The 27,738-nt window shown below is 37.3% G+C and overlaps 1 protein-coding gene across 2 annotated transcripts; it reads right to left on the bottom strand.

Annotated features, from left to right (window-relative positions):
- Nucleotides 1-378: 378 nt before the first annotated feature.
- On the bottom strand, nucleotides 379-26,297 carry LOC123504334 (dual specificity tyrosine-phosphorylation-regulated kinase 1A-like). 2 transcript variants are annotated; one of them, XM_045254783.1, is made up of 9 exons: nucleotides 24,815-26,297; nucleotides 18,531-18,692; nucleotides 13,923-14,092; nucleotides 13,339-13,530; nucleotides 12,721-12,883; nucleotides 8,142-8,428; nucleotides 7,719-7,865; nucleotides 7,035-7,470; nucleotides 379-6,453 (listed from the first exon to the last, which is right to left on the bottom strand). In XM_045254783.1, exons 1-9 carry the CDS (start codon nucleotides 25,008-25,010, stop codon nucleotides 5,678-5,680), a joined length of 2,529 nt encoding a protein of 842 aa, XP_045110718.1. In that variant the 5' UTR covers nucleotides 25,011-26,297; the 3' UTR covers nucleotides 379-5,677. The 2 variants fall into 2 exon arrangements, with proteins under 2 accessions (XP_045110718.1, XP_045110719.1); XM_045254784.1 differs by having other exon boundaries at nucleotides 12,736-12,883.
- Nucleotides 26,298-27,738: the final 1,441 nt, after the last annotated feature.

Here is a 27,738-nt window from a genome sequence, read left to right as displayed (position 1 = left end):
GTAATAATAATAATAATAATAATAATAATAATAATAATAATAATAATAATAATAATAATAACTGGTAGTAGCAGTAGTGGTAATTATAATAAAAATAAGTAATGAACACTTTCCATGTAGAGGATGGAATTATGTTGGACCCTAGAAATGCACAAAAATATGCAAAAACTAATACAAAAAGTAATAGTAGGTACAGCAGTAAGCATTAACGCAGCAGTGAATGAGTCCATGTTATGATTACATTTCCACACGTCTACACTGCAATCATCCCAGAGGTGAAATACAATTACAAAGCACAATTAGTGGTTTGCTTAGAAAGGCAGGGATATTAGTAATTCCTAATATCTAATAAACATTCAAAGGACTTAATAGATTGCATCATTAGTATCATTTTATTTTTTAATAACAAAGTTGCAGACATTTGTTTTTGTTCTAGTTGTGTCTAGGAGACGGGTAGCAACGGGTATAGCGGCGTCAGACCACAGGTTTGGTCAGTTGCAATAGCAAGTTGACCTTGTTGGTCCAAGAGTCAGCAGCAAGGACCCTTCTGGGGACCTGGGCAAGCCAATGGGGAAGCAGCTACTGCCCTTCCAACCCTCATGTACACGTTTGCTCAACACATATGCCTAGACTTCTCCCTGACCGCCAAATATTTGTTCTTCCTTTAAATTATTTTGAGCACCGTTCTCTCTCTCTCTCTCTCTCTCTCTCTCTCTCTCACACACACACACACACACACTCTCTCTCTCTCTCTCTCAGATTCTAGATTCTGTGAGGTGGTGATACGAGGGTTGGTCAGGCAGGTAGGGGACTGTTGCTATGAGAGCCGAGCCTTGTATGTCAGCCACATACCTCTTGCCTATTCATTCCTGACTGCAACTCTTTTTAATCTACAGTAAAATCAGGTAAAAGCAGGAATTGAAATGTGATAGTACTTCTGACCATAAAATCTACACTAATGATTGTATACATTAGCCAATAAAAACAAAAATAAACTATGTAACGGACTTAAAAATGAGAACATTAATCACAGATTTTTCTTACATTACTTTTCAACACCAAATATTTTAACAAATAATTGGTAATTGGGATGTTCACACAGCATCTATCACTAGTCTGACATGATAATGAAAACTACCACAATGCAGCTGATATGCAAGGCTCTGTCATTGTCTCAATATCTCGGCAAATTTGTTTATGACCCTACAGCTAATGTTCTACTCCAATGATTTATCTCTGTATGTATAAATTATGAAGACTACAACTTATGATTATAAACTAACATTTCCCCCCCAGCTATGAGCAAATGCACAGCAAGGAGCTTTATTTATTTATACAAGTCGGTTAAGATCTATGAAATCATTTTGACCTGTTTTTGAAAGATTCACTCATCATCACTATCCGTCATCACACAGACCACTTTAACAGGATCACACGCAGAGAAAAATGCATCACAATACAACAGGGGTAAAGAGATCTTTGCATGTTGATGATATTCCTATCAATTGGGGCAGATTAGAATTGAGAGCTTTCAAAATATTATTACATGCAGGGCAATTTCATATTTGGAGAAAAGTACGGTGAACCTGGAAGTCATATGCCACAACTTGTAAATATCTCTGATGTCAGCACTTTCACTTACTTTTCTTCCAAGACTGATATATTCTTGACATTAATGGAAATATAATTAGACAACATAGACTAGATCTCAAAACCCCAACAACAATTTTTGCCAACAATGTGTAAGTGCCCAGTTCATGGCTCATGCCACACACTAAGGTACTACCAGCCTCCAGTACAAGGAAAACCCTGTCTCGTGCCATTCCTATATCAAGAACCGTTATAAAACTAAATGTTTTCCTTGGTTTTTGGCACTGGACTATATACCTTGCCCGTTGCACAAGTGGCAGTGTCAGTCATCATGAGTTACACTGATAACGACATTTTTCTGTTTCTCAAAAAGTCCCATTCCAAATGTGTCTAATCCATGATAACTGACAATGACACAGATTAGGAGAATGTTCCTGAGGGCGGCGGCACCTCGCACTCTATGGAGCACCACAGGTCTACGAGCCAATGAGAGCTTTCCCTTACCAACCTGAAGTCACCCAATGGCCACACATTTCCAGCCTCATCCTCCCTCCCTGACTAGATACTGAGGAATCATGGTACTCTTCATGTGGTACCTTATATTCTAAATCTCCCAGACTTAATATTATAATTATGGTAGAGTGGGCAAAAAATATTTTCTGAGTGGAGTGTGGCAATAATCTGGTCTCCATTACATATTGTACTACTAGCTTAATATCTTAAACCTTTCTTGTGATTATGTGATAACTTTGGCTTGAATATTTTTGATTAGATATTCCCCCCCCAAAACATCAAATTCAAAGTCTTGCTTTGCATATAACTGCGGTGACAATTTGCCTTGGGTAACATCGTGGCCATTGAGTGGGCTTCTCAGGGAAGGGGCTGCCAGTACTGTGTTCTGCTGGAACAATGCACCATCAGCAATAGCATATAACAGTCAGAGGCCAATGAAGAACCTTTGACATATAAATATCCATGGTATAAGATAACCAATGGCCTATGTGATACTGGTAGCATTTACTATCGGAATTCCCAGTAGCTAATACATTTCAGGACATTGTATGTCAAAATGAAATAAACTTTCAATTCATGATGAAAAATTTAAAAGGCAAGGAAAAATCTTGGAGATTGAAAACCAGTAATACTGTTTCAGGTCACTATATTACTTTGGACTAATAAAATCCAGAAACAAAACTTCACAATTTGAGGGAATTACTGAAGACCAGATCCTGTGTAAAACAGGTGTAGCAATATAGCTCTGGCAGGAGTGTCAACTACTGGTACCCTTGAGGGGCTATACAAACAGGAATAACTCTTCAGTATAATACCTTACTTCGGACAATTTTGGGACACGAATGTGAAGAGCTATGTTTAAAAACTAAAACAAATTATTATGAAACATTAAAACCTTCCTTATTTTCCATAAGATAAAAAAAATTGTAACAATTGTGTATTCACATTTTAAAGACAAAATTATACAAAAATTTTATGTTGATAAGAGAAAATAAATAGATGATCTGTGGGCAAACAAAGCAGTGATAACAAATCAAGTCCTTCATAAAACTACTTGTCTGCAAAATTCCTTGCAAGATGAGCAAAATCCATGCCAAAGTTGTATTTTATGAGGCCTCTGCATTGCTACTGGCCAAGATAAATCACCATAGTGGCACAACACAGCACAATGGATGGTGGGACTGGGTAAGTAATGTCCCATCCTTAAGAGCAGCCCCAAGCCACTGAGCACTGAGGTCATGTGGTAGGAGGACAGCCTCTCCATGTAAAAGTTCTGTTCTGGGTCAGTTTTAAATTCAAACCTAATTACATTTACATCATTGCTTGCTTTACAAAACTGGTCTAAGGCAGCTCACCAGTTTCATGGATTTTCAAAAGGGTTAAAATATCCCATCTCAAATGTTATAAACTATTTGATTTGATAATCCAGAAAACTTTCAACCTCACCTTCTGCCTGACACTGACCTACCCCCCCTGTCTCCATACAGCCACTAGACTATGTACACATCATGGACCGCGCACACTGACTGTGAGTGAGCTCTGCGTTCACAAAAAAGGGTATGCTACTATGAGCAAATGTACACAATAATATAAATTAAAGAATAAGTGCCTTATTCACCTGTCACACTTTCCACATAAAATGCATTAAATTTTGTTCATTCAGACCTTACATTGACACATCAGTGGGGCTGCTTTTTTGAAGTGAACATCCAATTGAAAATAACTAAAATGAAACTCATGCAAACATTCCTTTTATAGAATTTTAAAAACTCAGAAAATAAATGCCCTACAATAAAACACTACAGAAAAATAAAGAAGATAGAAAACACTTGAAGACACAACAACATAAGGTAGAAAAATCTGAACACATTACATTAACTCAAGTCAAACACTGGGTTCACCCTGGCTTTCATTGGTGTGATCATATTCTAATGGTTGCTCTTCACCAAATCAACTTATGAATTGTCATATGAAAACACTTTTATTTTTATACTTAATGTTTTCCTTCTTTAGGAGAAGTGTTCAAACACTAAGCTTCTTGTTCTATGATACAAATCTATGACAAAACATAAGCATTTAAGCATAAAATAACACTTTGTATTATTTAAATTATGTGAAAACTATTCTTTACTTTTTTTCTGAACAGAATTTTTTTTTTTCCAGACTTATCATTACTCATTATCTGATAAACTAATTCAGGAAAGTGATCAACTTTCAACCAAGCAAATGCACAACAAAATTAACAGAGTAAAGATACAACTACTAATTTAAAGATCTTCGAATTGTTTAAAACAATGAAGCTGATGTCACAGAAATATTAACTTCAAAACTTAGGATCTAATTAAAAGCAAAGTTAAGATATGAGCAAATACTTTTTGAGAAACAAACTCAAAAGAATGAAGAATTATCACAAATGATATACCAATGGTGAGTCCCCCAAATCACACAAACAGCCAGACAAAGGCAAGGAAACACTAAAGGAATGAAGGTATTGTGAGGTCTTTGGTATGATGTTAACAGGGCATTAGGAGAGACAGAAATTCAATAGAATTGCTTGATAAGTGTAAACTGCTTTATGACAATATTTTGATAGTTATGGTTTTGAGTTACAGAATGGAATATAATCTACACTTGCTAAAAGCTGCTATCAGACTGAGCATTTTCCAGCTGGCCACAAGCTGGGTGTGAAGTTGTCTGCTGCACAGGTGATGAGTGTTAGGCAGGTGTTGCTGATGTGATGCACCAACTGGGTGGAGCAATTATTTGCTGTAGTCATTTAATCACTAACTTGGTGTGCAGGTGTATTTGGTACCCCAGCTGGGTGTAGGTCAGTGTTCCTGTTTCTCAAATAAGCTCTGTACCAATGTCAAGAGTGAGGGGCAGATGGTGTATGGTGTTGACAGGTGTCTGGGCAAGGGTGAAGTCTAAAGGGAAGTATTGCATTAATGGTATATGAACCAGGTGTGAAGATGACAACTGTTAGAGAAAAGATATCACCAAGTATTAAGTGTAAACATCCAAATTCATTTAGGATAAATTTTCATAAGATCAAAGTAAGAAAGCTGTCTGCAACACAAGTGGTGCATCCATCCATAATACAAACAGTAATGATGAATGTTTTGATGGACTGGTGGTAGTGGTGGTGGTACATTAAGTGTGGGTTTGAGGGTAAGTCACTGTTGTATATATGTGGTAGTGGTGGCGGTGGGGGAGGGAGTTCCTGAGACTGGATTAGCCAACACAGCTAGCCTGGCCCCCAGGCAGCCCAGCAGCCAGCATGCAAGGCAGCCTACGGCCAGTCCCTCCTTACCAGCGAGTAATAAATAACAAGATAAAAGCAGCGCCAGCAGAGAGAGAGGGGCCAGGCAGCTGGGTCGGAATGTGGGTGGGGTCCCACCAGCCTCCACTCTGGGTGTTACAGGCTCACATCACACAGGCACACACGGTCCTGCACCACAGTGTGGCCACTGGCCTAGCGCTCACTGGCCAGGCTCTCCTCAGTCTCACTGTTCAGGGCTTGGCTGCCCAATGTTCACAGTACACTGTTGAGCAGGTTGCTAGGTGAGCCCAGCCGTTAATGACTTGTTAGGGGGCTGTGTTGTACCACCATAGGGCTGTCCTCACCCCCAGTACCTGACCCTCCTGGAGCCCCACCACTTCCTGTACCACCACTGCCACTCTGTCTGTGCCCCCCCCTTGCTGATGTTGCTGCAGTTGCTCCTCCTCCTGTTGATGTTCCAGTTGATGCTGCTGCTCCAGATTGTGACAATGACAGTGGTTGTGGTTGCTCTAGTTGCCCCCCTGGTGGTCGCGCCCCCTCATACATAACTCCTGGGCCTCCAGAGACTACAGGTAGCAAGGAGCCACCGGGATACCCATATCCTACAACACCAGCCTGCCCTCCACTGCTGCCACTACTACTGGATGCAGCAGGTGGGAAAGTTGGGAGGCCAGAGTAATGGTAGGGAGCAGATGGAGGACCTGAAGCACTACTGCCACTGCTTGGTGCCAAGGGTAGATTTACAGAACCAGTTTGGGTACAGTCTAGAGCCACTGGTAAATATGGATGAGCAGCATACACTGCAGTAGGTGGAAGGGAACCTCCAGCAGCTGTTGTAGTGCTCGAGCCTGCAGCCTGTGGCTGTGGCCGCCCTGCACTGTCTGGTGGACGGGGGTCCGGGGGTCGACAACGGTGTGCATGGTGGGGGTGAACATGGCGAGGGTGGTGGGCAGGGTGTGGTGGGTGAGCTGCATGATGACCAAAGACCTCACAGTCCATGGTACTGTGAGAGTGCCCCGTATGAGTGTGGTGGTGCGATGGATCTGACCGGGCGCGACCTGAAACTGCCACTGAAAAAAAAAAAAAAAAAGAGAGAAAAAAAAATTTGTTAACATAACTGATTAGCAAAAAGCTTCTTTAATTTCATCCTTGATTTGGTAGTGTGTCTGGAAGACCCGAGTCCTGGTAGTGAGGGACATTTTCTCTGTACCTGTACCTTCTATTCCTAGCCATGCAGTTCCTTCCACTCATATCCTATAAATGACACTCAATCATTTGTTGTAATGGCCACATTAATTCAGTCACTATCAATCATTATTATCATATAAAAGAAAGAGACACTGCATAGCACAAGCTTGTGAATGTTGATGTGAGCCTGACTGGTCATTGTTTGGCACTGCCTTCACGTACTGCTGCCTTGTCAGCTTATGTTTGGCTCCTTTAATTGTTATCTAAATCCAAAAACCTCCCACATTCTTGGTGAATATCTATTAGTGCTGTTAACAAAGTTTCCTCATTCTTCTCACATTGTTAACTTAACTTATCTTCCATATCAATCTACTTTTACTTTGTTTAAAATTTCTGAATACTTTTCTTACATTTATATCTACAATGTATAAAACTAATAACTAACAAGATACCACATACTAACCAGGCTGTGACGTAGAATGATTGATGGGAGAAGCCACTGTATGCTCAATTGCTGGGCTTGTAGAATTACTGGTGTTAGTGGACTCGTCACTTGTTCGCTTGAAGAAATTGTGCTGTAGACCATAGTAAGGGGTGATTCTTGTCTTAGGGTCATAGTCTAACATCTTCTTAATCAGATCCTCAAACTTTAGATAGTCAGACACTGAGTGACCTTGTTCATTTAGGCGGCGGCCGCCTGGCCCACCACTCTCCACTCCTATTATGTCCCGTAACTTCCGGCTCATGGGTGGTTTATATTTCTTGCCATCCTTGGGCTTCTTGAGAATGTACGTCCCATCTGGCAACTTGTCAAAGTACCTTCTAGCCTTAGTAGCCATATCAAGAATATGCTTGGGAGGCATACCAAGTACTTCCACGATTTTGTTCATTTGATCCACCTAGAAATAAATAAATGAAAAGAATATAAAATACAATCATAAAGTGCTGCAATATTGAATGCCATGGAATACATCAATATATATCAGCAATTATGGACAAGTTGGATGAAAAGCCAGATGTAACAGAGAAATAGTGCGTGCAGAGATGAATGACAAGGACAGTAGCAGATCCTTATTGCAACTACCTGTTTTGAAAGATAAGAGGAATATACATCAAAACAAAGAAATTATATTAAGGAATATCTTACCTCATTGGCCCCTGAAAATAGAGGTTCTCCTGTGTGCATCTCCACCAGTATGCAGCCAAGGCTCCACATGTCAATTGCCATATTGTATGGGATGCCTAACAATACTTCAGGAGAGCGGTAGAACCTTGACTGAATGTACTGATATATCTGAAATTAATGACCATACAAAAGTCATGAATTAAAAAATCAGTAAAGGAAGCTCCCCCATGTTCGTAGTATTGTTGCAATACTTTTTGGCTAAAATATCACTTGAAAACAATTTGCTATTTTCTTGGCTAGAAGTAATGATAAGAGTGAAGTCTCGATGAACATCATAAACATAAAGGAAATAAAACATGTAACAAGAAGATAGCAAGTAATGGAAAACTTTTCAAATTTCCAAATCAGTACTAAATCATGTCATTATAAGCATGTGATACTTACCCTCTGCCCCATCTGACAAGAGCTGCCAAAGTCCACAATTTTGATGGCACTTCTTTTAGGGTTACAAAGTAAAATATTTTCAGGCTTGAGATCACAGTGTATAATCTGTAGCTCTGGAGTGGAGAGAAACAAAAGGGCAGTGCAGAGCTGCTGGGCAAATTTTCTAGTCAAATTAAGAGAGACTCCTCTGAAGTTAGTGTTGCGCAGCAGATCATAGAGGTTGTAGGACAGCAGTTCAAAGACCAAACACAGATGATTCCTCCACATGAAATGTCGTTTCAACCGCACTGTAACAAAAGGAAATGCATACTTCAGGAGAGTGGTAGAAACTTGACTCAATGTACTGATATATCTGAAATTAATATATACATATATGTGTGTGTATATATATATATATATATATATATATATATATATATATATATATATATATATATATATATATATATATATATATATTATATATATATATATATATATACTTCTAACAAGAAGACTTGCAAAGAATTCTACCTTATTTCATTTTTACCTTACAACAAATCACCATACACACGATCACAGAAGCATGCATCCATGCCCACATAGTCACACATGCCCACATCCATACTAGAAAATGTACTCCCATAGATACACTCTCCCCTCCTCTCTCTTATCCACATTCACACACACATACACACAATTTAAGGATTGATTCGGAAGACAAATTTCAAGGGAGAGAGAGAGAGAGAGAGAGAGAGAGAGAGAGAGAGAGAGAGAGAGAGAGAGAGAGAGAGAGAGAGAGAGAGAATTTCATTAATCTCAGACAAATATGATCTCTTGCCTTAACAAAGGAAAATACCAAAAGTTTGACAGATGGTGCATAAGGAGATTAAGTGATCCAATTTCTGACGACCTTTTACAACTATGATAAAGAAGACCTAGTATATGAAGTAAGATAGTGGATTTACAGGATGTATGATGTAAACACTGACAATTTTGAAGGTGAGTGGTGGAGATATAAGATTTTAAAATGAGATTAGTGAGGGTAGAATCTCTAAGAGCATAAAACTAAGAGTATTCCTGTCAAAGTGATGGAATAAGTGTCACTTGCTGTGAGCTATGGTATAGCTCAGAGATGATACATGTAAATGTTTATCAAACTTATGGGTAGCAAGGCATAAGTCACATAACAAATAACTTGTTAAGACCAAATGCTATACTTGCTTTGTTTCTTATTGAAAGATAATCCAAGCAGCTCTATGAGTAACTAAGCAAAAGAGATTTTTGAGAGAGAGAGAGAGAGAGAGAGAGAGAGAGAGAGAGAGAGAGAGAGAGAGAGAGAGAGAGAGAGAGAGAGAGAGAGAGAGAGAGAGAGAGAATTTTTTCTACATCAACCTTGTTCATGCAAAAGAAGTTTACAGTTCAAAAAATGTACATGCAGTTGTATATGCATCATTACTTATAGTAATGGAAAAATACTGGCAGATGAAAAAATCTTAAAGATGTATCCATAGGACAGGTAACATTAACTCATTTGCTTTTATCAATGAAATGTCTTCAATTAAGACAATATCCTAAAAGGGTAAGTGATTATACACGGTAACAAAAGGATTGATAGTCTATATATCTGCCTGATTCTCACCAAATGGCTACTCTCATCATAGATATAAATGTACAGGGATACACGTTGTCAGCTCTCTCACTTTATCTTTCATGAATAAAGAAAGGGGTTTGCAGATCTCTCATTTATGAACAGAAGAGGGAATTGCTAGTCCTCTCACATTAATAACACAAAGAATAAAATAGCAATATACTTCCTAGCCAGCCAGGTGTGCATGCAGATCACAAATGGTTAACTCAAAGCAGTATAACGTAACTTGTCACCTTGACAAGCTGCCATCAGGTAATTAAAGCTGAGCTATATGAGCAGTAAATCTGCTTTTCAAAATGATGACAAAGAAAATTCATCAAACAGAAATTAAAGCCTAGATAGTATACTTCAAAATATAATAACATTCCAAAATAAATTAGTAATTATTTTTCAGGAGTCCATTTTCTCATAAATTGTAAATTTAAAAAATGTGAGATTTTTCTAATGCTCAAGAGTTCTGATATTTTTCTCCTTCAACCTAATTTGTATATGACAAATGTAAATAAAAAAAATAACCAGTACACAAAGATTCTGCAGCATAATCCATACCAAATTACCAATAATATCACCAAGTAAAAGTATTGAGTTCAATTAGAAATTACACATTAATATGTAAGAGCAACTATGTCAAAAGGTTCAGTGCCATGCACACAATACAACGCAGCATACTCCTACATCACAAATCCATGCGTGCCATCACAGACTATTTAAAACCATGCAAATTGGGATCATAACAAATAAATAATAATCAATATATGCATACAATAATGTCCCAAGATGGATCTAATTGTCAGCATTTTTTAAGCTCCATCCAAACAATTCAAAATTATCAAAATAATTACAACAAAAATTGAGCAACAAATTCAAAATATTTCATAACTATGTACTATGGGAATATCTGACAAAAACTGAAGATAAAATAATGCATGATAAATTCATGATTGGAAAGAAAGTGTTATGAGATATATAATATGTATAATATATATATATATATATATATATATATATATATATATATATATATATATATATATATATATATATATATACTCACACACAAGAAATTGTCCAATTTCTGAATTAAGTTGGCATTAGTGCAACATAAAAATGCATGGCAGCCATGAACAAAGAAAATTGATGAGAAACTGGTGTTAACAAAAATAAAAAGAAATAGTGTATCATAAAAAATCTATCTTACTGAATGTCTCCTAAAAGTCCAGAAAAGAGGAGGCATGACAGGCACTATTAGAAAGAATGTCAATGGCAGGCATACTGTGATAGCACAAAGTTTATAAGAAGCCCAAAAGCATCAAATAATTTAAAGCAGTTTTGCTTTAGGAATAATGCTCTGTCCATCTGATACCACATGGAATATTAGAAAGACAAACTAAGATAAGTTGTGGGAAATATTTTTTTCCAGTATGTCACAAATTGTAGCAACAGTATAAGGACAGTTACATATGAGCATGAAGGCTTCTCAAGGATGTAATAATTTTGGCACAATTACATCAACCAAGCTGCCTCCTTAGGGACAGTCCAACTTGGGAACTGATTTTTTTTTTTTTTTATAAAAGAGGGAAGACTGCCTGAGAGAGAGAGAGAGAGAGAGAGAGAGAGAGAGAGAGAGAGAGAGAGAGAGAGAGAGAGAGAGAGAGAGAGAGAGAGAAAAAATAAATAAATAAATAAAGACAAATGTATTGACACCTCTCTCTTAAAAGGAGTCAAGTCGTAGGAAGATGCCTGGTCTTGTTTGGGAAGAATGGGAGTGAATGACATGAATGTATACCTACCCTGTATATACATAACTGTCCTCACAGAAGGGAAATATTGTGACCATTGAAAAAGGAAGCTTGTAAAAGAAAACACAGAAGCACAGATGCAAGGCACTACAGTCTGAAGAACAATAACGTGAACAAGACATCAACATCCGGCATTTTTTTTTTCTTTTCTTTTTTTGCAAGAACTCTCTGGTGTGAAAATAATGAAGGATATATGCAATGGAAGCAGGTATGGATGAAAAGAAAGATGGCAGAACAATGCTTTACAGTATCAGTATGAGAGAGAGAGAGAGAGAGAGAGAGAGAGAGAGAGAGAGAGAGAGAGAGAGAGAGAGAGAGAGAGAGAGAGAGAGAGAGAGAGAGAGAGAGAGAGAGAGAGAGAGAGAGAGAGAGAGAGAGAGAGAGAGAGAGAGAGAGAGAGAGAGAGAGAGAGAGAGAGAGAGAGAGAGAGAGAGAGAGAGAGAGAGAGAGAGAGAGAGAGAGAGACTTAAATGGTGTAAAAATGCACTATAAAAATTAGGAATAGCCAGAATATTATGAGTATATAAGGAGATAAATAAACTGTTCTGTAAAAATTATGTAAATGAGAAGCAGAAACTCCTCTTTAAAGTTTGTGCTTATCCTATTGATGGGATTTCAGGAAGAGAAAAGACAGAGACAGACCCGAGGCCAGAAGTAATGCCAGAGTATTGCCACCAATAATTAGCTAATTTAATCATCAAAAGACTATATAGACTAGCAACATCTCTACAGATGTGTGGGCATGACCTATTTCCATTCTTTATAGGAACAGCAACAACCAATTAATTCTACAGGCATTCAATATCAACATTTGACAATAATAGCTACTTTTAAAAATCTTGAAAAGACTTTACAATTCATTATATTTCAGAATCATATTATCAAACTAAGTGTGACACCTATCAAATCAAGAAGACTATTCTATGTAGTGCTCATGTGAGTGAATGCTAATACTATTCAAATTTTTATTCTAAAGGTATAATTTTAAGACTGATAAGAGAAGTTACAACAGTCTAAAGGCTGGAATAAGTATTCCCACAACAAAAGAAAAAAATAAAGCTGAAGAAATGCACCAGCAACAAACTACATTGGCAGAGGAGTAGTAAGAGTTAATGTGTTACGGGTGTATTGCGCAGCTTCATCTACCCACCTATCTTGTCTTTACCTATATAATACTTGTTGTCAGAATCTGCCCGATTCATCATCTCCAACAGCTTTACTTCAATCTGTGCTTGGTTTAGGAATGGCTTTTTATTCTTGATTATCTTGATAGCAGTCCATGTCTGTTCCTCATGATCATAAGCCTTGACAACCTGGAATAAAAAGAAAAAGTCAATTAATTACTGATTGTATTAAGAGTTGCAACAAACCTCATGTTATTCAATATACGAGATACCTACTATCACACATGCAATAAAAAATAACCAAATATTATGCCATTATTAGTAAGAGATCTCTTAGTTGAATCTCAATTATGTTTAAGAACCACTGGTCTAAACAAAAGGTCTCCATCAAAAGTGAGAAAAGGTGGGAGAGAGAGAGAGAGAGAGAGAGAGAGAGAGAGAGAGAGAGAGAGAGAGAGAGAGAGAGAGAGAGAGAGAGAGAGAGAGAGAGAGAGAGAGAGAGCATGTTCAAGCTCAAGCACACCAGATACATGTACCACACACACGCCGCTCACCAAATGTTATCTTTCCTTTGTAATCCCTCATTCCTTAGTCAAAAAACAACTATCTGTATGTGAAAATCTGACACAAATAATCAAACTAACCTGACCAAAGGAGCCTTTCCCTATTAATGAATCTATTTCATATCTGTCTTCAAATTTTTCTCCACTCTTGATCATGTAGTCATGGTTATCATCATCATAGCCATCATTGTAGACCTTCCGTTCTTTTTTGTGCATACTGGGACTCTGGCCCTGAGTTTGCTGGGCTCGTTTCTTTTTCTTGGCATAGTAAACCTGTAATGGAAAAACAAGCATATAAGAATGTATGCAATAAAATGTAAATATATTATTATGTAGTGAAAAGTTAAAATTGCAGTATAGAGACTAAAGCACATGTTTTTTTCATAAGCCCATTGTAAAATAGAAGAGGCTAAAGTGAACTTATCTGAAGTAATACAAAAAATGTAAGCAGGAACATCTGAAAAAACTAAGCAATGAACAACTGCCAACATAAATATAAACAAAAGAAACTGTAAAACCACAATCATGTAAATCACAAATGTGCAGTCCTGACACTGGTCTTGGCACACATTCTTACATAAACTGGTGTCAATATCTGATACATATTTTACAGACTGATTTCGTAAACCAACAACTAACAGGTGAAAAGCTTAAATGTATCTTACCTCATTTATATGTTTATAAGTTTTAATGAGATCAACTGAGAGTTTCCGTAATGGACCTTGTGCTGGGTCCCTATATCGACGCTCAGCTGGGGAACGGTGTAGGGCCTGTAATGGAATTGACTTGTAGGCTCCACCCCCACTCACTGCTGCCTGACTCCCGCCAACTGATCCTGAAAAGTAAAGGAAAAGTCATGTATAGTAAAGCAAGTATCACAAGTTTTAAGATCAGGTGCATTGGTGCCTGTTTCACCACTTACATTTGTATATGACATGCACAGTATACTTTTCTTGAACATAAAAAGTCTCTCAAGCAGAAGAATCAATAACTCAAACTTCCTTTTCCTATTGTCAACATAATTAACTTTGCTATGCTCTCCAATAATCATTTCCCTGAGATCTGAATACAGTGGAGACTCAATACTCGAACATCTTAATAGTTGAACTTTTCAATACTCGGATGCAAATGTTCAATTTAATACTCAAAAATATACCTGATAGTTGAACGTCCACACGGTTGTAAACAAAGGCTCCCTGGCCTCTCCCTCCCCCCTACGCCAGTCACGCTGCCGCGGCCGTCAAATGAACATTCTCGTGTGCTCAGTCTGTAGTTGTTTTTCACTTGTAAACTTACATTAACACCAAAGGCTTATTAGTGGTGAAAGTATCTTTGAATCGAACGGGTCTCACATATGGTTGTAAACAAAGCTCTGTCCTCTCCCTCCTCGCTGCTGGCATTGTCCCATTCTGATAGTTCTACAGAAGTCTTGAGAAAAACAACATTTAGAAACTTATAATGGCACCAAAGAGGCTTATTAGTGATAAAAAATTAGGAATCAGGTGAGAGTGCAAGTGTTAGTGAGCCACAGCCCTCCACTATTGGGTTCAGAGGAATCACACCAGGAGAAAAGTTACAAAGACTTTCATGGATGATGACTGATCCTTCGACGAACTCCTTCCCCACCCACTTTTCTATGTTATCTATCACCAGCCTTCACTTGTGGTATGCACAAATCAAAACATAAAAACATTGAATTTTTTTAAAACTTGGTTTTGCTAAGATTAGAACGAATTTCCTGATTTATAGGTATTGATAGTCAAACTTTTTGATACTCGAACAGCCATTTGGAATTAATTAAGTTAGAGTACTGAGTCTCCACTGTATTTGTCAATGCACATAGGGACTCATTTCTAATATCCAGTGCTTTCCATTTGACTGCTTACCAATTGATCCCATGAGCTATGAAAATCAATACTGTTAATCAGACTAGAGATGTACCGATACCAGAATTTTGATTGATACCGATACCACAAAATATGGCCAATACCGATACTACTACCGATACTATGAGTACTATTGATACTGAAAATAGTGCATTGCAAATCAGTCTATAAGATTGTTGCCCACAGTCGTATGTTTTTTTTTTTAAGTTTGACGTTATCATTATTATTATTATTATTATTATTATCATTATTATTATTTTTATTACTATTAGATTAGGTTAAGTTAGTTGTGATGTTTGATTAGGTTATATTCAGTTAGTTTACAAGTCTATAAGATTGTTGCCCACAGTCGTATGTTTTTTTTTTTAAGTTTGACGTTATCATTATTATTATTATTATTATTATTATTATCATTATTATTATTTTTATTACTATTAGATTAGGTTAAGTTAGTTGTGATGTTTGATTAGGTTATATTCAGTTAGTTTACATAAGTTAGATTAATGATGTTAGGACAAATTAAAAGTTGTCAAAAATAACAAGGGTGATCATGAACAAACATTTACCATGCAATCTAGATAGCATACTGTCCACATACAGAAATAACCAATCTTTATTAATTTATTTGCATCATATTTTCTGACTGTGAAAAAGACGTGTAGACCCTCATTTGCCCAATTCAAATAATCTATAGGGAAGTAATAAGTCATACTGAATGTTATGGGTTCCAATATTTTGTCCAAAGGCAGAAAATCCATGACATCACTTATAAGTACTGCTAAACGCTCCTATAGTCATCACTTGCAAGTTGAGTAGCCTGCTGCCCAATGCCCTCATGAATTTTATTTGGATATTGCTGTCCAACAACCTTAGTTGTCAAATACGTATGCATTTCAGCAACATTTCCAGTGAGCGAAAGACACCAAGACTGCGCAGAACATTCGGTCGAATGAAGTACACACACACTAAAAATAACGTCATTATCTCTCTCTATCTTTCTTGTGGTTTTTTTTTTTTTAAGGTGTTTACCATTCTTTACTTCAATAGCAGCTAACCCCGCTATTCCGAAGACAGCTGTGTATAAGGGTGACCTCCTTTGCTGTAGCATTCAATGTGTGTGTGTGTGTGTGTGTGTGTGTGTGTGTGTGTGTGTGTGTGTGTGTGTGTGTGTGTGTGTGTGTGTGTGTGTGTGTGTGTGCACGTGTATGAGAGAGAGAGAGAGAGAGAGAGAGAGAGAGAGAGAGAGAGAGAGAGAGAGAGAGAGAGAGAGAGAGAGAGAGAGAGAGAGAGAGAGAGAGAGAGAGTTTTTTCTTCTTTTAATGAATATATCTGCTATTCAGTAGCATGTACTATGTAGTCCATATATTGAATATACTAAACTTTCAGTTACAAGTCATTGTATACAAAACTTTAAAGCTTGTTCTGAGTGTGCCTTTCGAGCAGTGTGGTGACACTGTGCTAGAATGTTTGTCTTCACTAAAACTGCACTGTTGTGTTTTACCTTAAATTGAGATTACAAATATCAATTCAAGTTTAGTCCAATCTGGTGACACTGCAGTGGAATATTTTGCCTTACTTAAAACTGCACTGTTAAGTTTTACCTTAAATTGAAATATGAGTGTTCCTGAGTGCTTAGCCTTATGTTACTCTAGCATCTGAATCATTTGCAATATTCTTTATAAAATCATGGGTTAAAGATGTCAGAGCAGAAGTTGAGAACTAACATATGTCACAATTCAAAATAAATGTCTCTGATTACTAATATGAATATGCAGCTGTCTTATAACCAGAACTGTTATTTGTTGTCTGCCAGTCAGATCCTATAGATAATAAGTTAAACATGATAAAACTGGTAAACCTTAACTCACGTATACACAGCAGACTGTAGTGTGCCTATTTATATACAAATACACACCACCCATCTATCTGCCCAGCTGCCCACCCAACCACACACACACATACATACACACAGAAAAAAAAAAAATACACATAAGCACAGATAAATGCACAAGTCTTTAGTATGGGGTAAACTAAGATGTGCGTGGTCATGTCCTCCCACTTCTCTCTCTCTCTCTCTCTCTCTCTCTCTCTCTCTCTGAGCTGAGGTGAAGGATGTAGCAGGACCCCAAGCCGACCTGTCTCGTATAAATTCTATTACTACGGATATATTCTATTACTACACACATTGGACTCAATACGCTATATTATACTAAATAATTTGGCATTATCATCAATTTATTTTTAGCGCAATAAAACATCCATATTCTGATTAACAAAATAACTTGCAGAGTGAGATAAACAAAGTAATAAATTCTTTTTAAGTATCGGTAGTGTCGGCAGAAAATAAGCCGATACCGATACATTGGTACATCTCTAAATCAGACCTTCCATTATAACATTACATATTTCAAGCACCTAGATACTTCACATCAACAATACTCATGTAAAAAGGTATTGAGATCATAACCCACAAACATCAATGGATAATTTTGATTTTCATTTTTTTTTTGTTAATTCAAGCCAGGTCTCACTCCAATAAATTAAAATACAGACTATTTGTAGATGATCATTCATTCTAACTTGTGGTACTTTATTAAGTAGGATGGTACAAATACCATAGTATATATGAAATACTGAAATACAGTACACAAATCAAGACCACTGAGAGACATTCTCAGACACTTAGGCATTGCTATCTTAAAAATAAGTCTGGCACACCAGAAGTCATGGGGTTTCCCCCCTCCTTGGCTGTCATTGTGGCATGTAATACATTGTGAATTTGACATGCCAACATGGTTAGTAAACTAGCTGTGTCAATGCCATCAAGTACCAAGTTAACTGGCACATAAAATAGACATGAAAAAGAACCTAAAACTCTTAGTATGATTACTATATGTACACTAACCGATGGAAGTTTTTATTTAACTTTTAACATAATTTTTTTCAGTTATCATGTGGTAAATCACCATAGAGTTGGACTGACTTACTATTTTCTACATGTTATACCACTGACTGCCTTTACTCATGCCATAACCATGTTTGTGCTTACACCTTTCAATGGTTGTCTTTTAAAATACACAATAGATACTATGTCAATAAAACTTTCATTTATTTGCAGTAGTGGTTATACGAGTCAATAAAATGTTAACTTTTCGCATTAGTGGTTATATGAGAGAGAGAGAGAGAGAGAGAGAGAGAGAGAGAGAGAGAGAGAGAGAGAGAGAGAGAGAGAGAGAGAGAGAGAGAGAGAGAGAGAGAGAGAGAGAGAGAGAGAGAGAGAACTATGCAATGCTTTCTACATTATTACATTATTCCTATATTATAAATAATAATAAATAAATACTAAGTAAACATCAATAACAAAATGATAAACAAATTGTGACTCACCATGAGAAGGAAGCTGCTGCTGGGCACGATGGGATGAGGACAGCTGGCCCTCGGGTGGGACATAGTCAAGAGGGACTCCCAACTGCTGCAGCTGGTCCTCAGAACACAGCTTGCCGTACAGCAAGTTTGGCCGACCCCCATACCCTCCTCCTCCCATGTCACCTGCAAAACACAATAACATTAAGTCTCATGTATGATACAGGATGGAGAGAAGAGAGGGTGAGATAAACAAAGGAATTCTGGGCAGCAGGTACTAGCTACCATCACAAAGAATATCTTGGATATTCTCTACTCTGAAATCCTGAAATGGTCACGGTCAAAACATCTGCTACATACCTTAAAGGTTACTCTTATACAAGATAGCAATGGTTATCTACATACTATTTGAAAGACCATATGCTTAATTAATTTGACCAAGTAAAGCAAAGGCAACCATACCTGAAGCAGAAATGATGTACATAAAATAATAGGAAAAATTGAGGCTAAAATGTCGATTTTCTCCTGTATACGCATCACATTTTGCATGGCATTGGATATCTAAGGTACTATGTTAGTAAAAACTTAATTCTCTGAACAGTTAGTTCTATGATCCTAAACCAAAATACTAATAACGGTAAGTTGTCACTCAACACTTCATAATAAGTTTGTATATTATTTGCAGCAGTTCACCAGTATAAAAACAAGCCATCTTGGTAGATACATTTTTGAATCAGTAGTTATTGTATGGACACATCACAAACATTCATAAAAACTTAATAACAAAAAAATACAGAAAGTAAAAATGAGAAGCAAAATATTCATAACTGTTCAAAAATAGATGCTAAACATTTAATTGAATATTTAGCAGATGAAAACCATATCTAACCAAAGCTGGTCATCGGCAGTACAAGCAGAAAGGAAAGGAATGCAATAACCTTTATCCCAGGAGTCATTCCTATCCCAGACACCTCAATGGGAGATATTAATAAACAAATGCTTTATGATCATCCCTTAATGCATTTTTGAGGCAGATCACAAACTGAATGCACCACTAAAATGTAAATGTGAATGTGTTTTAATCCCATCTGACAAGGGGTAGCTTTCACTGTTCACTCCATCTGATCCAGCTGAACTCAATGGCACAGCTGGAGATGAAGGTAGTGGACACTATAGACAAGGAGCCATGGTGTCTTAGTGCATCTGTCTTAATATCCTCATCCTTGCATTGAAAGGATGGGAGACAGCTTGTTTGTTGGTATCTGAGGCAGTTTATCCACAAACATAATCACAGAAATACACCTTGAATACTTGAATGTCTAGATGAGATGGCAAACACCAGTGTATGCACAACTGCATCCTTATCATATACAGTCATTCCAATAATCCATAATTTTCATATGAAGAGTGGAATCACACGTATAAATGATCACTTAGCAACAGGAAATACAGTTCTCTGATGTATGTTTGGAGGAGATATTACAAATAAGTTTTACCTTAAAAATCCATAAACACACACCATCAAGACAGAATTGATGAATGAACTCACACATAGCTACCTATATTATGTAACAAGCTACAATATGAATCTTCTGGCTTCATTTCTATACATAAAGTCATATATTGTACATTTTATGTATTTCTGAACAAAAAAGTTTCATAAGCAATTCATGTAAATCATTATCAAACACGAATAACCTGATCACCAAAGCCAAACTTATGTGAATGAGTCAAATATTGAAAAATTTACCAAATATGACTGATTCAAAATGAGGAACTTATAAAGCCGGCTTCCACTGGAGTAGCTTTTGTACTGAGCCATGAAGTAGAAAATGCGTCTTAGATAAAAAAAAAATTCTTTCAAAACAACCAAGAACATACCTAATAAAATTGTTGCCAGAAGTGGAAATAATAAAACTAAATAGATTCATCGTAATCATGTAAGAGAGAGAGAGAGAGAGAGAGAGAGAGAGAGAGAGAGAGAGAGAGAGAGAAATTTTTTTTCATATACAGCAGCAATGGCAGTAGTCAGACTGAGAAATTTGTGATAAAGCATATAACAGCATTTTCAATAAATTTACCATTAATTCTAGATTCATGTACTATATTCAATATATCTTAATTATGTAGTACAAGATGATAGTTAATATAGGAATTATCTAGTAAAGGATATCAATCATATGAAGCAATGGCAGCGGTGGTGGTGACAATCTGGTGGAAAGCTTGTGAAATAAAGACCACGTTTACTTAACTTTATTATTTGTTTAATAACAAAAGTGCGAATACTACTTTTTTATTTGTCTATTTTTTGCCTTGCATGATGAAATTGAGTTTCAGAATAGAGACTGGATTGTCCTGGTCTTCATTGTTGACGTCCACATTGTTTGATAGATGCTAAGCTTTTGTCAAGTCTGTTCCTAACAACATGGCTCTTTTCTTTCCCTCTCATTAAAACACTAACCTAAACAGTATTCTCTTGTATTCTAAACACTTCATAGCACTGTGTCGAGACCACGGTTTCATTACGGGAGCTATTTCTATTAATCTACTTACTCATTTTATTATTTTTTAATAGTGAGATTGTGTTGATTTCATAATCACTATTGTTGGAATGTATGAATATACAAGGAACATTAGCTGAAAATATTTGCGTAACAAAATAAAAAGACAAAATACAGAGACACTGGAGAGTTTGGAACTATTGCTGGTCATTCAGTGCTGTATCTCAATATAAAGAGAATGTACAGAATCATTGTTTGGATCTTTTCACCCCTGAAGCAAATGCCATTCAAAAGTTTTACCTTTTTAATATAATTCAATTCTGTTTTGTAAAGATATGGTAACCACTCATACGTATTCCAAAAATTAAATAATGTTACTCTTATCTCCAATATTTTTGTGTTAAGTACGTATCTTGATTTAAACAAATATTTGAAGTTAAAAAATGGATACATATATCCTTTTACCGTAAATCTACATGACAGATTCATTTTGTTTCAAGCATGTTAATTTATGGAATATTAACAATAATTATGCATAAAACTTAAATATAAATAAATTTCCTTGTTTTTATTACTAGTTAGAAAAATATCACTTGGCAATCAAGGAACACAGAGGGGTGAGTGCACTAGCTTGAAATCCCACAACAGTATCCACCAAGACCTCCTTCAGTTTGAAAAAAAATCATCTATGTGGTGGGAGCACCATAAGCCTCTACCATTACACACTTGGACAGACCTCAAATATATACTTAATGTACTAATCTACGGTAAAAACTCATTGTGTGTTATCCTGAGTTATCCAAATTAAGGAATACGAGACAATAACTACTGATTAAAATTAGCTATCTTTGGTCTTAACACAATTACAAAAATGGAAGAAACTATCAAGAAGTGCACTGCGTTGTTGAAAGAGACAAGAGTGGGGGATACTGTGAAATGGTCAATGTTGCCAACCATTAAGATCAATTTTTCAAGATGCGTATCAGAAAGGATGGATACGTATTTAAATACCAAATACATAATTTCAATATCAATATTGATTTTTTTCCCTTTATACAATATATAATACATAACTAGCAGGTGTTTACAATAATATGCACACTGGAAACACTTTCCATCCTCTGTATGGCCTTTGTCCTGCTGCATCTCACACAACTGGTGTTCCTGCCTCACTCCTGCTGTGTTTGCTGGTCTTCATGTCTATAAAGGTTACATCTAGCTACCATGCAAAATTTTAGCTCTATTCATCACAGAATAGTATAAAAGAATACTTAGTTGATGAACTTCAGCCACTACCATGGCACATTAAATTCACCTGAAGTATAGCTGCCCAAACTTTGTGTGAACAAAAAAAGAACCAGAACTGCAATATGATACAATATCATATGAATACCACTGGGTTTCTTTGTATAGCAGACATTTTTTTTACTAATAAGAGATACAATGAGACAGGAGTCCTAGAGGGTTGTTTCTTTGTACTGTATGCAGATACAGAACTAAATGACCTTGTGTGTTGCCCAATATGGAAAATGACAAAAACCAACCACGCTTAGTGCAATGTTCCCCCAAGCAAAGTAAGTCAGATCTACTTTTACATTAAGAAAGCATCAATAAATAAAAAATCTAACAACACATTTCAAAATACTTGTTATGAAACAATTAATGGTGATAAAGTGGTACCACAACACTTGTGGAAGGTTGGCAATGTGGGTCTTCAAGTTAAAATGTGAGGGAACATATGCACATAGACAGCTGACTTGGTTCCTCTTTCAAGTAGTTTAACCCTGTTGGATGCTTGGATTAAACAAGTTACCAAAATCAAAATGGTATTCTTAATTGATCCTATGCCATGCACATGTGATACTCCAATATGGGAAGGAAAACTACTAAACTTCAGCAAGTCATTTTGGATAGGAACTTGGTGATGACCTATACATGAAATGCAGAGAAAATTATATTTCTAAAGATAACATTACAGCACATTCTTAATCTGAAATTAAGGCAATAATAAATTAATCGTTTACAGGGACATAAGGAAATTTGTATGTATCAGTATGCCTCAATTCTTAAGTCTTCACTTTAAGAACTAATGTACTACATGATTATGGGAAATGGAAACTCCCTTGGCAAGATATTCAATACCATGATGAGTTATTGATTTTTGGTCGATGTTAAATATACATACTTGTAACAACATGTCTTCAAAAAAATTGCAAGTAATACATACATGATAAAATAAGCAAACATGATACACAAAGAATCTGTTGTATGAGATTATGTAATACATAGAAATTGCATATACACATACAAATTTCCCATGACTTCTTTTTACACAAACTTAAATGTTCCATTAATCACTGCAAAGTGTGCAGTAAATTGGAAGCCATTGGTTCAATAAAATCTACACTTAACTTCATATCACTTATCAAATATTGAATAAAGAAAGCCATGGGTGCTAGTAACAGAAAGAGAATAAATCAATATCCCAGCATTCAATGTAAGATATAGTGATGTTCAGCAACCTTTTCATCATTCTAGATTAGACATGGAGCAATACTATCATAATTATATACCCTTGATATACTGACTGAATAACATTTCATCCAAACTGATATGCAGTGTAAGGTTATTTTAAGAAAACTATTTCAGCATGAATACACAAAAACTAGTAAGCAAATCATTTAGACAATAAAACTAGGTGAGCAATTACAATACCTTATTTCATTTGTCACTAAAAAAGCAACACAATTAAGGAATCAATAGTGCAACATAATATACCGCACTTATTAATGAAAGCAACTTGACTATTCCATTTTGCTCACGTGTTCATAATGTTAATGTTAATACAGTACTGTCTCAAGGATTGTAAGTTTCGAGTCTGCAATTCACAAGAGTTTGTAATAGGCACCCAAACGGCATTTTTAAAAACTTATAGAAAACTGAAATTATGATATGACCTGAACTTTGTGGGTAGTGCACCATGAGAAACTGGTGGTTTCAACTGTAGTTAACAGGGCAGAGGAGTTCATGACATCGGGATGTTAGGCCCCTACAACCTGCCCACCCAGAGTCCTGCGTGAGGTTTGTATATCAACATACACATATCACCTCTCCCAACAGAGCTTCCGTTATTCATGAACAATGTAATAATCCCACTATATTGTACTCCAGAGCACTCTTCAACCTTCCAGATGCCTCTGGAGTGTGGTTTTGAATGCACGATTCATATTTAAGCTGAAAACATACAGAACAACGACAGGGCATATAAAGAGTAAAAATTATGTGCATTATGAAAAACTGGGCATTTCTGGTGAGACATCAATGATTTTTAATTTTTCCCACACAAATAATGGTTCTAAGATTGCGATTTCAACCTTTGCAATCCACAACGTCCACCTATTTATCACAAACTTAGAGACAGTACTGTAGTAAATTTCTGAAAGAGCATTAAAGCAGCATTTGGCTTTCAAAGCAGTTTAGAGCTCTATAGGTAGGTGATCCAAATGACGCACTAGCTTCCTGGCACATAGCTCACCACACAGGCACCATTCAGACACTATCTATTAATACAGCATGCACATACTAAGGAACAAATTTCCACAAAGAAAGGATGGTAATTTCAAACTAAAACAAGCTCATATACTCTTCCCTAGATCAATCATTATGAAAAAATATCTATACTAAGCAACTTGTCCTCGAAATCTAGAAAGCTTTTTCGTAAAGATCCCAAGTGCTTCTCTTTCTGTTACGTTGACTTTGTATACAGACAATATAAGGCACAGATAAATATGAAACATATATACTTACGCATTTGCTTAGCTCTCTCCTTATCAGCCAGCTCATGTTTGTGCCAGGGGTCATGGCGCTTGTGCTGATTCGGGGGGGCCACGGTCACCCCCCAGGCCTTATCCATGGCTTGGGCTGTAGCAGCCGCCCCTCCAACTCTCCCTCCAGCTGCGGCGGCGCCCGAGCCGTCCCCCCCTCCCCCACTCACCAGCACCATGGCACCCCGCCTGCATGACCCGATCCTGCCCCACCGCTGCAACCGTGCTCCCCAAGACTGGTTATCCTGGCACCTGCCAGGCTCTGGGTGCTATCTTGAACACTGTGATCCAAAGGACCCCTGGAGATCCTCAGGGGCTTGGATTTTGTTGCTTTAATGGCCTTGGTTGGGTTTTCACAATTTTCTCAGATAATCACAGCAATATTCAATCACAGATAATATGTATCCACTGCTAGCTATTAAGCCTATTTTATCTTCCTTCTTAAAATTCCAAATGCCAAACACAACAATATACGAAATCTTGTCCTTGTTTCTATTGTGACATCAATATGTTAATGATATGTAATATCTCTTCCGAAGGATATTTGCTTCTTATATTTACTATTAATCATACAGTCCATGCAAATAAAACGTCCACACTCCTCTTCTTCCTTGTTCCCCTTGCGACTAACACCAATGGACGTGCAATATCTCCTGCTTCATTCTCCGGCATATTGGTTCACTGATTTCCAAACAATAGTTAATAAAATCATTCCATCCAGTTCTACCGAATCTGATATTGGTTGGCTTGGAAAACAAACACTACGCCATGTTTCCAGGCTCTTGGGGTCACACCGAGACACTGTCAACTGGGTTTCTCTCCTGACGTCTCGAAAATCACTTACTTCCACGGGAGATCAGTCAGGTTTCGACGATATGGTGTCTAGAGGTCCTTTATATGATGATTTCTTGTGCGAATACATCGAAAACAGCTACCATTGCCAAGAGAAGTAACAAAATTGAGGTGGTAAGACGCAGTTTGTTTACGTTCTGCAGGCCTGGCGCCGCCCTCCCCCGCGCGGCACAGTGGACGCGCCCGCCAGGGTCAAAACACTCGCCCAAAACACAAATATCTCACCACTAGCTCGGCGGTCCTCTTTCTTTTCCGTGTCCCCTGTCTATGGGTGCACTCTAGGTGGCAGAGTCTCTCACCTCACACTAAAATGCGGGTATAAACGGAGCACAACAACCTTTCCTCGTCAAAACATGAGCCAGCGGTAGTCTGTCCACCATCTCTTATTTGAATCCTCGCGTTGGCCGCTTCACAACCTGTTCTCAGGCCTTCTTAGCTAAATCCTGCGAGCATAACCTGGCGTCGAAGTTTCCCCGCTTAGATCCAGGACATGTATGCCGTTTGGGGTTTGCAATTACGGCAATAATACACAAAATCGATCTGAGGAGAGTAACAGCGCACTCTTCAAATATGGCAGCGGGTCTTCACTGGCTTGTTGAGGAGAGCACCGCCGCGCCGCCACCCTCCTCCTCCCCACCGCCGCGCCCCCGCCCGCCCTCCTCCCAACAACCTCGTCCCCACCCACCTCCTCCCCAGCCTCGCCAAGCCTTTCGCTCACCTCCCAGAACCTCCACAACCGTTTCTCTCCTTCCCTCCAGCCACACAGCATTATTCCTGGACCAGTCGCGCCATTTCTATTGCCTCACTGCAAGACTGCGTGGTCCGCCTGGTAAAAGATAAGAAGTTAAAGCTACGGTTGGCTGACTATGAACATTTTGTGTTGAACGTAATGAATTGGAAAAAAGAATGATAGCATCTGACTTTAGTTGAGTGTCTGAGTTGTGGACGTCCCCGTTCTCTCTCTCTCTTTCTCTCTCTCTCTCTCTCTCTCCCAGCAGACATCGGCTCCTGCACACCCGCACCACACACACACAGGACTCTCGCCTCGCCTCTTCTCACTGTGACGAAGGATATTTTTCTCAGATATAATTCTCATCATTTTTAGTGGAAGCTATGCACGCTGGGAAAAAACAAAACATAACAAAAAAAAAAAAAGCAAATATAGCGCCTGGTGTAAGTTTTGTGTTTGATCGACTATTTTGCCTGGGTTTAAAGTTCACCCTGCCAGTTGTTGTCTGATGATATATACCTAGAATATATCAAGATTTGACATTTTCAGCTGATGGTCATAGTTAAGTTGGTCGGTAGCGGCCGAGTGTGGTTCCCTTAGCAACAGGGCGGCGAGTCCCCCCGGGTGACTCTAACTCGCCTCCTGATTGGTCTACGCTGCAACCCAGACGACTCTCCGAGGCCGACCGACCAACCAGGCGCCGCGTACTATCGGGCCGTGGCGGGATGAGCTAATGCGCGCGAGGGTCATCTTCTAGGAACGCAGACCAAGTTTATTTTAATCGTGGTATAGGAATATAACATGATTCCTAGAAAAAAACATGTTTATTTATTCTAAGCTTATAATAATTCTGAAGACACTTATATCAACATTTTATGCACCGTGATTGTACCCTTGATAATACAACAGCTATAAAATGGAGGTCTTGTTCGCTCACTAAAAGTTCCGATGTATCCCCGATTTGATGAGGAGCATTTGATGTGTATATTTGTGCTGTCTCGTATGCACTAACAGCTATGCAGTGATAGCCCACCAGATTACTAACTTGCTGATATATCTGATCGAATACATTCTCTCTCTCTCTCTCTCTCTCTCTCTCTCTCTCTCTCTCTCTCTCTCTCTCTCTCTCTCTCTCTCTCTATATATATATATATATATATATATATATATATATATATATATATATATATATATATATATATATATATATATATATATATATATATATATATATATATATATATATATATATATATATATATATATATATATATATATATATATATATATATATATATATATATATATATATATATATATATATA

Source organism: Portunus trituberculatus, chromosome 15 (assembly GCF_017591435.1).
Source record: "Portunus trituberculatus isolate SZX2019 chromosome 15, ASM1759143v1, whole genome shotgun sequence".
NCBI lineage: Eukaryota > Metazoa > Arthropoda > Malacostraca > Decapoda > Portunidae > Portunus > Portunus trituberculatus.
Note: the sequence above shows the minus strand (reverse complement) of the source record. Positions and strands in the feature narration are given on the sequence as shown.